The following is a 12,092-nucleotide window of genomic DNA, read 5'->3' as shown; positions in this document are numbered from 1 at the left end:
GCAGAAACCAGCTAGTTTACAGTGGGACTAGACATCACAAGTGTAGAATCTCACACCCTGCAGAGCTTTTGATTACTCAAAGGATCAATCCATGTTGTAAACCATCCCCTTTCCCATTCCTATGCAATTTACATTACTCCTTCTGTCATCTTACCTTGCAACCAAGTGTCCATTTCATATGTGCACTACACAAATTACAGTAAATGGCAATATTCTCTTGTGCAACAATGAATTATGCACCCTTGGCGGGACAGGTAGGACATGCTGTAACTTGCTATCCCTGCCCTTTACACACAGGGTCTTCTTATCAGAATTATATGCCTTTTGGCAAATAAGTGCACATAACTACTCACAGGAATTAAAATATAAATTATAAATAAAATTAGGCTTATATTTATTGGTACCTCCGACAAAATCAGTGTTTAAACATCAAACAACATGCTGTATAGCAGAGATTAATCCACACACACGTTTAGAAAGTTGCAGGGGGAGGCAGCTGACATGGACTATTAAAAATATTTATGACTTGAAAAAAATTATGTGTGTTAATTTTGTCTTGCTTATGTACAATTATTATATGTACATTGTTTTTTACCAGGTCAAGATATGTAGGATAAATAGAACAAACAAGAGGCTTCGCAGGGACATGGTGCATTGAGAAAGGGAATACCTGAAATGTTTGTGATATTCTGTCCTTAATAAATACAAGTAGCACCTTGGTGTGCATACAACAACTTTTTGTGCAGCCTCTTATTTGTTCTATTTATCCTTTTCCATTGCATGAACAGCAGTGTGGGGCTTTTTGCTGCATAAGTGAGTACTATATTTTTTTTCAAAGGTTTTTCGTATTTTTTCTGTAAGCCCTGTCCAGATTCTCATATATTTATCCTTTTGTGATGTCAAGATATGTATTTGCATCAGTAAGTTCAAATGTACAGACAAAAGCTGATACTGAGGTGATTAGTCCACTTAAACATTTAATAAAGAGGGTTTGAAAGTTCTGAATAAATCTTCCAGAATTATATACTGCAAACATGGCAAGCCTCTGGGGCTCCAATGCTCGTGCGACCCCCTGGGCAACTGCCCAGCATGCCCATGTGTTAAGACAGCCCTGTCTCCACACACAGCTCTAGCAGCAACAAGTCTTCTTTGCTCGGCCTGCGACTACTACGCAACATGGTGGCTGGTGCCGGCATTGTAAAACATTCTCCTGTCAGAAAAATACTGATAAAATACAGGCCAGGTGGCAACCCTAGAGGTGACAAAGGAGAGGGCTGTTCTGAGAAATTTTAGGAGTCTTAAAGACAATGTAGTCATTACATATCATATCACTGTACATTATTATTGCTGTAGAACTCAAAACAATACAAACAATATGGACAGTGGTGTTTTTTGCTGCCCTAGGCATGACTAAACTTGAGCACCCCCAAATCTAAATTTGACTCACCCCTTCCTGTTAAGTCTGTACCACTTCCTGTTTAAGACCCACCACTTCCTCTTTAAGCTGCACCTTTTCCTCTTAGAAATCCTTCATTTCATATTTTGAATGTTTAATTACACACTCTCTTTGACCCATACACGCACTCATTGGCACACACATTGTTTACCCAACACACACTTTTACTGACAGGACACGTCCTCACTGATACATATACACTCACTGACAGACACACACCCTCACTGATTTGACACACTCTGAGAGAGACACATTTACTGACACACACTCACTGACGACACACATTAAAGGGACCCTATAGTCACCTAGACAACATAGGTTTGTTTTCCTGACAATATAGTGATCCTTTAACAGTCACAAACATGTTACTGACAGAAACAAACTATCACTGGGCACCCCCTGGATAGTGCCACCAAATGCATTGTTTGCCTTGGGAAGAATACAGCACTGAGTATGGGGATTCTACAAAGGAGGGAAATTAGGAAAGATAAAAGGGACAGAGGGATTTGGTTCCAAAATAGGGACTGTCCCTCCTAAATAGAAACACTTAAAAGGTATGGTGCCATGGGCGTAGGAACCGGGGGGGATGGGGGGGACGCATCCCCCCCAGCAAATCATGCGGGGGGGACATGTAATGGGGAAATCCCCCCCAGCTCCGCCGGCCCCCCTTTTGCTGCAGCCGCCCGAGCGCTCTGCAGAGACCCTCAGGCGGCTGCAGCTCTGCCCGGGCTGGTGCGTCCAGGAGGGCGCACCGCCCGGGCGCAGCCAGAGGAGAGGGGCTGACAGGAGGGAAGCGCTCAGCGCTCCCTCCTGTCACTCCCTCAATGTAGCGTGGCCGAGCCCTGTATAGTCCGCCGGTACAGGGAGCATCTGTCTCCTGTACCCGACCGGACTAAAAGGAAGTGAACACTGAGTGTGCACTTCCTGTTAGTCCGCCGGGTACAGGAAACAAAAGCTCCCTGTACCCGCGGACAGTACAGAGCTCGGCCACGCTACAACACAGGTAGGGGAGGGGGGAAGAAAGAAACAGGGGGGGGAAAAAGAAACAGGGAGGGAGGGGGGAGAAAGAAACAGGGAGGGAGGGGGGAGAAAGAAACAGGGAGGGAGGGGGGAGAAAGAAACAGGGAGGGAGGGAGGGGGGAGAAAGAAACAGGGAGGGAGGGGGGGGAGAAAGAAACAGGGAGGAAGGGGGTCAGAAAGAAACAGGGAGGAAGGGGGTCAGAAAGAAACAGGGAGGGAGGGGGGAGAAAGAAACAGGGAGGGAGGGGGGGGGAGAAAGAAACAGGGAGGAAGGGGGTCAGAAAGAAACAGGGAGGGGGGGAATAAAGAAACAGGGAGGGAGGGGGGGTGATAAAGAAACAGGGAGGGGGTAAAGAAACAGGGAGGGGGGGTAAAGAAACAGGGAGGGAGGGGGGGATAAAGAAACAGGGAGGGGGTAAAGAAACAGGGAGGGAGGGGGGGATAAAGAAACAGGGAGGGGGGATAAAGAAACAGGGAGGGAGGGGGGGGATAAAGAAACAGGGAGGGAGGGGGGATAAAGAAACAGGGAGGGAGGGGGGATAAAGAAACAGGGAGGGAGGGGGGATAAAGAAACAGGGAGGGAGGGGGGGATAAAGAAACAGGGAGGGGGATAAAGAAACAGGGAGGGAGGGGATAAAGAAACAGGGAGGGAGGGGATAAAGAAACAGGGAGGGAGGGGATAAAGAAACAGGGAGGGGGGATAAAGAAACAGGGAGGGGGATAAAGAAACAGGGAGGGAGGGGGGATAAAGAAACAGGGAGGGAGGGGGGATAAAGAAACAGGGAGGGAGGGGGGATAAAGAAACAGGGAGGGAGGGGGGATAAAGAAACGGGGGGTAAAGAAACAGGGAGGGGGAGGGGATAAAGAAACAGGGAGGGAGGTGGGATAAAGAAACAGGGAGGGAGGGGGGTAAAGAAACAGGGAGGGAGGGGGGATAAAGAAACAGGGAGGGAGGGGAAAGAAACAGGGAGGGAGGGGAGAAAGAAACAGGGAGGGAGGGGAGAAAGAAACAGGGAGGGAGGGGAGAAAGAAACAGGGAGGGGGGAGGGGGGAGAAAGAGTGACAAGGGAGGGGGAGAGAGAGTGACAAGGGAGGGAGGGGGAGAAAGAGAGTGACGAGGGAGAGAGATTGACATCCATCACACACACACACAATCACAATAATGCCACCCTTACACGCACAGAAACACACAATTCATCCTTACACACACTCAATGCACCCCGTGCACACACACACAATCACACATTTATGCAATCCTTACACACTCAGAAACACACAATGCCTTCCTTACACACACTCAATGCACCCCGTACACATACTCAATGCACCCCTTACAGACGCACACACTGCATCCCGTACATACACAGAATCACACCTTGCAGCCCTTACACATACAAACACAGATTCCCACAATGCATTCCTTACACACATATCAGGACATCCCCTACACACTCCACCCCCTGTGAACAAACTCATTGGTGGAACGTGAAGGTGGACCCTGGGACCCAGACCTTGAGCTGTGTAAAGGGCCGCCAAAAAATGGAGCTGCTTCCCGTTCTCACAGAACATTGATTTTTGGAACCACAGTTACAAACAGCCTCCAGAGAGCCTGTTCTACACCAGACCAGTGGAGCCAGACTGCAGCTAGAGTCCATCATCATCCTCATCTGGTTGTAAGTAGGCAATTTAGCATATTATTCGTGGCACTAATCTCTAATTTACCTCACATTAAAGAAACACTATAGTCCCCAGAAGCACTGCAGCTTAATGTAGTGGTTCTGGTGTCTATAGCCTGTCCCTGCAGGCCTTTTAATGTAAACACGGCGGCACTCCAGCACTGGCGTTAGTTAACATGGCAGAAAAATAATTGGAAAGGGTTAGGGGGGCTACTAATAAGGATAGGGGGAGAGGGGTAGGTATAAAAATAATTGGAAGGGTTTAGGGGGGCTACTAATATGGATGGGAGGAGGGGGGAGGTAGAAAAATTATTGGAAGGGGTTAGGGGAGTACTAATATGAAGTGAAGAGGTAGGGTGGGTTCTAATATGCATGGAAGGGGTTAGGGGGTACTAATATGCATGGAAGTGGTTAGGGGGTACTAATATGCATGGAAGGGGTAGGGGGTTAATATGCGTGGAAGGGGTAGGTGGGGTTCTTTTGTGCATGGAAGGGGTAGGGGTGGTTCTAATATTCATGGGAAGGGTAGGGGTGGTTCTAATCAGGAGGATCCCGGCGCTGTATCTGGGTAAGTAAAACCCCTTCCTTGTAGTGACCCTTTAATGGTATTATTTAATCATTTATATAGCGACTGCAAATTCCGTAGCGCTGTACAATGGGATAAACAACTCCTAGTTTACGGAATAAGAATATACCTGGCGAGTAAAAATGCTATCCCCCCAGATTTTTTGGGGTTCCTACGCCCATGTATGGTGCTGACATGAGTAAATTAAGACTTACCATTGCAGTTATGGATCCTGAATGAATAGATTGTTATAATGACACAGACACTCAATGCCCCTAAAGGGTTAATACTGGCTCCAGTTTGTGACATCATCAATCCTGTATTTTTATGACTTCCCTGAAATGCTACCTCATTCCGATCATTTTACTGATAAGTGTTTAGAGAAAGTGCTAGTTTGTCTTCACCAACATAACAGCAGCATGGTAGGGCTGGATAAAATTTATGATGAATTACTTTGATTCCCTAATGCACTGGACAGTGGATGTTAGTGTTTATTCACTAAACAGTTGTTAAAAATACATTAGCAAATGCCAGTTAAAAATGCATTTTCCATTTCAGTTGTTCTTGGCATAAATATTGCAAATTTGATATTTAATTCTACCAGAATTAACTAATTGCCTGAAACTACAATGAGGAGCCATAATCAAATGTATTAATATAGAAATGATTAATAACCTTCGATGAGCTATTGTTACCTATATATACCTCATAGGACCAATTCTAATCAATGTTACATACAATGGAAATTGCACATAATACTAGCATCCCCCAATATTGAAAATAGCATCCCCAAGTATTGTTAAAGTAATTATTTCTAAAACTAACATGGCAGGGAACTGAAGAGATCGTCCGCCAGATGCCGCCCTATGCTGCTTAGAGTGACTAATCTAAGCAGGTGTAGGGCCTTGTTTAATGGCTAAGAGATAAGTCAATTGTAAGCCAATTATCTGGCCCATCACTCAGAAGAGCCAACAGAAGTTTCTAGCAAGAGCTTCCGGCACACAATAGCAGAAGAGAAAACTCTGGGGCAGTCTCCAATCATTTTGCTTTAGCTATATGCACCTTTTGTGTATAGAGTGAAGCTAAAAGAGGTCATCGCAAAGCCTTCACATAATAATGAAGGTGGAAATACCACATAAAGTAATACAATTCAATTACACCTATTGTGTATTGAGTATTGGTTAGAATCAGGCCTGTAATGGGAAATTTCAAATTAAAACTCCAGTATTTCGTCCTATTGTCAAATACTGTAGTCCTGGAAGACAGATTTATTTGACTAACTTGAAGTCAATATGGGGATCCTTTAAACAATGGTTTTAAAGAAAGCCTTCGGACTGTAAGTGTTAATTAACACACACCTGTCATGACAAATATGAGTTGCAGGGTTATTCACAAGAGTGAACATTGTCAGGAATGTAAAATGATAGTCCCTACATTGGCTTCCAGTTAGATATAGGGCTCAATTTAAGATTCTGGTGCTTGGTTACAAGTCCCTATATAATTCTGCTCCAACCTACCTATCCTACCTAATACACAAGTATGTCCCGTCGAGGCCCTTGCGCTCTGCCGAAGACCTACGTCTATCCTCTGTCCATTCTCCCACATCTGATGCTCGCCTCCAAGACTTCTCCACAGGGCTGCACCTTTTCTGTGGAACTCCCTTCCCTTCGCCGTTAGACTTTCACACAGTCTCCACTCCTTCAAAATATCTTTGAAAACACACTTCTTCAGGAGGGCATATCATTTAAACTGTTAGTGGGTTTTCATTCTCTCCCCCTCTCCTCCCCTCCCCACATGACTCCTCTTCTGAAACTGTCAAAAATAACCTAAGTTCTTAGTGAATACTTTTCTAGCTACCTATTTCATAACCACTACTTATACCCTTTATGTCACTATACCCCACTCCCTCTAGCATGCAAGCTCATTGAGCAGGGCCCTCAACCCCTCTGTTCCTGTGCGTCCGTTTGTCTGGTTAAAATTACGAGTCTGTTATTCCACCCATTGCACAGCGCTATGGAATTTGTTGGTGGTATATAAATAATAGGATAATAATAATAATGATTTCAAAGTGAATTTTGTATTTATGGCAAAAGTAGCTGACCCTGATAATTTGTTTTCAGTTAGGCTATTTTGGCTTTAAATCTGAAATTCTTTGAGTTCACAACTGATTCCCAACAATTGCCACTTCTCAAATACAATGTGTCATATACTTTGTACTAGTTAAAGATTGATTTAGTTACGGTATAGATGAAAAAAAACAATGATCAGGTAAGGACATATTTTCATTCATATAGATTCTGGATATTTTGCTAGCATGATATGTAGTTATACAAAACTTAAGGGGAACTTGTCATTGAGACTTGCGAATGACAGTTATAAAAGATTTTTCAAAGTGTTGTAATTTATTTTGCATTTGTCTTAGTACATTTCCTCGATGAGAGAGAAATAATGATCTTTTTTCTGATAATTATTTCCAATTTTACTATGCCTTAATTTTAGCCTATGTATACCCTGCATCGGTATCCTGAACATTAAATACTGGTATCCTCTTCTTCATATACCCAAGCTATAACAGAAATTCATCATATGAAAGATGCATCTGTAATTAAAATGGCTTACTATTTTGTAGATTTCTTGTTTTCTGTTTGATGACCTTGACATCCTGATAATATGAAGATCAGAATAATAATCGTCTGTAGTTTAGCCCTTCTGAATTTGCGATTTGTCTTCCAAGATATTTTGCCTGTTCGTTCTACAGACACTTTCTCATTTCATTGATCTTGTGTTTTCTGTTTTGTACAAAGCTGTTGTACCCTTAGCTGCTCCTCCTACAGTCTGCATGCATTAGGCATTGGAAAGCAAATTGATTGTCAGAAGATCTGTTTAAAAGCGCAATAACCTGACTCAGATAAAATAATGTGGCTCGTCCATTTAATGCAATGGAAAATCCAGAGCTAAATTGGCTCTGTACAGCAAAGCTCATGCAGTTAGTGTGTAAAGCTAAGTGAATATACCAAACAAAACAGAATGATTCTAAGAATAAACCATAATAACATTACAGACTAGACAGACGACTCTAAAATGCTTCCAAATGAAACCTAACACCCAGATTTGGGAAGCTTTGTGCTAAAAATAAGTGATATCCCAAAAATGAAAAGTTCTCAGTTACCACAAACAAATGTACATAATACCATTTCTTTTGCCTACTCCTGAGGGATGGCAAGTGTCAGCAGGAGATACACATGTCTTTGATGTGGACAAAACTAGGCTAGTGTGGTGGGCATCTTGTTCTGATGCAACTACTCCACTCAGTTGAACTACTTTGTAGGGGGGACCTATCCAAATAAGATTGGTAACCAACACTTAGTAATAACTCACACACAAGTTGTGTTAAGAAGTCTGAATATGTTCATTCAAAAGTAAGGACCAGCTCAGGAGCTCAGCATAGACCTAACAGAAGCGGAAGAAAACCTGCTGGGCTTTTTGGTTGTGCACCCAATTGTAAAAGCGTTGATTCCAATACAAATACATTCAATATACATAAAACACTTCTGCAAGAGTAATTGCGTTATGTGTGTGGAGTATTTCTTCAAAATGCAAAGCATTACATATTGCTGATGAAATGAACCATTTTTGAAGATTTTATTTATTGGCCTTAAAATGTGGGGGGAAAGGGTGTGAGAGTCCTGGCATACCTTTAGGAATTGATTTGAGAAGATACAGTCACATTTTCGAGAATGATTTAACCCTTGTTAGTGGTCTAGTTGTGTTTCAGGCTGGTATGGCAAATATTATATATGGTAGCTTAGCAGAAGTAACTTTTTGTCAGCAATGGGATGCTGGGATTTGTTTTTTACTTTTTTTGCTGAGATTTTGTATTTTTGATGATGCTACACAGCAAATTACAGTTAAAGATTTTATTATTCAGCAAAATTTAGTTATGATAGTTTTCTGATAGTAGAACACAAATTGGTTATGAGTTCACTGCAAAGAGTGCATGGTTTAAAAAAGGATTTTTTTTTTCTGAATTTAAGATGCTTCTATTTAAAGCAGCATTTAGTTTGAGATTAATGGCATTGAGATTAGGGAAGCTAGCTTCTTATATTAAAGGAACACTATAACGTTAGGAATACAAACATGCATTCCCAGGGCTAACGTGTTACACTGTAGGTGTACTTTATTTACCTTACATCTGCGGTTTGTCACGCTCTGTGCTTTCGCACAGCCTCCCTCCTGGCTGAGATCATCAATATTGATGATCTCAGTCAATCCAATGCTTCCCCTCATCCTCTTTGAGATGAAGTGGTCTGGATGCTTGTAGATATAGAATCCTTTAAAATACCTGTGGACTGCTTGTTAGCTGCCAGACATGTTTGTGGTAATGTTGAAATATCGTGTTTTCTGTTGTGTTCAGAAAAGGAAGTTCTATAACGTTATGTAAAAATAAGGAACAAAGGTTTGCTCAGTTAAAATGGTTACTGTGTGTATGTTACACCTAATAAAGATAGCTCATTCCTATTTCATCGTCTGGTTTCTCTCTGAAAAGATTTGAGTTTACTTATGTTTTAATGGCATTGTACAAATTAGGTTTGTCTACGTCTTACGGCGACTGCAGTTAAATGTATTGGGAGGGGGAAATCTAACTGTTATAAACATTTAATTTTATAATCTTATAGATACAAACACTGACACACACTGATACACAGAGGCACAGATACACATACAAACACATAAACACGCATACAGACACACAGATAAATGCACAGATATACAAACACACATATAGATACACATAAAGACAAACAGATAGATACACAGACATACAGATACACATACAGAGACACAGATATACTGATACACATACAGACACACAGATAGATATGCAGACACACATATACACACAGACAAATAGGCATATACACAGACACACATAAAGATCCACAGATAGATACACATACCGACAAACAGATACACAGACACATGTAGATACACACACAGATATATACACACACAGACAGACAGATACACATATAGACACACACACACACACATACACACGGACAGATACTCACACACACAGATACACAGACACATGCAGATACACAGATGTACACATACAGACACACAGATGCACACATGTTAAATGTAAAAAAATGTATCCACTATCCTGCGCTCAAAAGGTAGAAAACAGGAGGGTGGATAAAAAAAAAAAAAAAAGTATGTTTTGCTTCCTTGGTGTCCAGTCTCTTCTACTCAGCAAAATATACAGGTTTATGAATTTACTGCTCATTGACATGATATACTAAAATTATGTAATTAAATTGCTCATTGGCATGATAGACCTAGTTTATGAACTGACTGCTCATTGACATGAAATGCCACGTTAATGCATTTAATGCTTTTTGGCATGATAAAAAAGATGTATGAGTTAACTGTTCATTGGCATGATATACAAAAAGTAGACATTTAATGTTCATTGGCATGATATATCTAGTTTATGTATTTATTGCTCATTGGCATGATATACAAGGTTTATGCATGTAATGCATTAATAGCATTCCCTAGCTGCAAAATCTTTCAGAACTCCTTTTACCAAATTCTTGCCTGGTTAGGAAAATTTCCCTTATTGATTAGTGATCTCTAAGAGCAGGGCAATTGCTCCCAAGGCTGCCTAGCACTTTAATTCTTTCTATTCAATTATCTTGCAAATCTATCAACACATCTATTTTGTTTGCGTACTTGTGTCTGTCGTTGATGTTAATGGGTGGGTTAGTAAATTTGCAAAGTGAGCCACTAAATAGTTTTTGCCTCCCTGGCCACAAATTGCCAGTCCTACTCTGGGTATGGCTAAGGCATATATTACATACTTCCTTCAAGCCATACTGGCATGGTGATAGGCCGAAAACAGTCAGCTGGCACTCTCAGCAAATCACAGCTGTCCATTGCTGCTCAATGTAATGCCTTTTCATTAGCCCAAGCAGCACAGAGGGGATGGGCTGCTGATGACTTTTGTTTACCAGTAAAATGGTCATTATAACTACTTCAATGAGATGAAGCAGTGTACATGTAATCCCATATACTTGACTGCTGACTCAGTGAGACATCAGTTATTCCATGTTCAACAATTTAAACCTATAAACACAAATATTGGAAAACACAAACATTTTATATATGTAAAAAGCTATTTAATATTTTTTTTCAGTTATTTTAAAAAGTGTATGGCTGGCTATCTTTTTTTTAATGTAAGTTAGTGTGTTGCTGGGATAGAGTTTTGACTCTGCCCTGTTGTCTGGAGTGAGTTTGTAACCCTCGGTTAAAGGACCACTCTAGTGCCAGGAAAACATACTCGTTTTCCTGGCACTAGAGTGCCCTGAGGGTGCCCCCACCCTCAGGGACCCACTCCCGCCGGGCTCTAGGGGAAGGAAGGGGGTTAAACTTACCTCTTTCTCCAGCGCCGGGCGGGGAGCTCTACTCCTCCTCCTCTTCTTCCTCGCGACGTCATCGGCTGAATGCGCATGCGCGGCAGGAGCCGCGCTCGCATTCAGCCGGTCGCATAGGAAAGCATTCATAATGCTTTCCTATGGACGCTTGCATGCTCTCACTGTGATTTTCACAGTGAGAAGCACGCAAGCGCCGCTAGCGGCTGTCAGTGAGACAGCCACTAGAGGCTCTGGAGGCTGGCTTAACCCTCAGAATAAACATAGCAGTTTCTCTGAAACTGCTATGTTTATAAAAAAAAGCTAGCTGGACCTGGCACCCAGACCACTTCATTAAGCTGAAGTGGTCTGGGTGCCTAGAGTGGTCCTTTAAAGATCAGATCCACTATTGCTCCTGGAAATATATCATTTATATATACTGATAGGCAGCACATGAAAATGCTGTTGTATATTAAATTAAATTGTTGCAGAAGAAGACTAATGTTTTCCAGGAAAAACACTGTATTTATCATTGATAATTGCTCTCAATATGGAGGAGAGGGTGGTAGCTCTGTCTCACCAGTTTTCGACCAGCACGACCACCAGAGTACATGGATGCAGTGGTGGCTTATTTCTGGATAATAAAGTGCTTACAATGAACAAAGCCTACAATAAAAAGAAAAATGTTATATGTTAAACTCAATTCACTTTTTGTCTTTTCCATCTTATATATTTGTGTCTTTTAAAACAAACAAAAAACTAATTTGAAATAAATAATCTAACTATGCCCCAGACGTGATCAACACATAAAAATACAAAAAATAATTACAGATGAGTACAACCAGAAATAGATTTATGGAGGTGACATTGTATTTGTCTTTGATGTTGGATAATTTCTTAAAACATCGATGAGCTGTAATTTAAAAAGCCTTGCATGTAAAATGCTAACCAAGTATATT

General features: G+C 41.6%; 1 protein-coding gene across 1 annotated transcript in view; it reads right to left on the bottom strand.

Annotated features, from left to right (window-relative positions):
• Positions 1–7,461, bottom strand: part of TRAPPC3L (trafficking protein particle complex subunit 3L) — a 166,078-nt gene extending 158,617 nt beyond the window's left edge. The window contains exon 1 of the mRNA XM_063441280.1: positions 7,337–7,461. Coding sequence (XP_063297350.1) covers positions 7,337–7,378 — 42 coding nt within the window. The 5' untranslated portion in view covers positions 7,379–7,461. The remainder of the gene's footprint in view (positions 1–7,336) is intronic.
• Between the last annotated feature and the right edge of the window lie 4,631 nt (positions 7,462–12,092).

Source organism: Pelobates fuscus, chromosome 2 (assembly GCF_036172605.1).
Source record: "Pelobates fuscus isolate aPelFus1 chromosome 2, aPelFus1.pri, whole genome shotgun sequence".
NCBI classification, from domain to species: Eukaryota; Metazoa; Chordata; class Amphibia; order Anura; family Pelobatidae; genus Pelobates; species Pelobates fuscus.
This window is presented reverse-complemented; position numbering and strand designations above follow the sequence as displayed.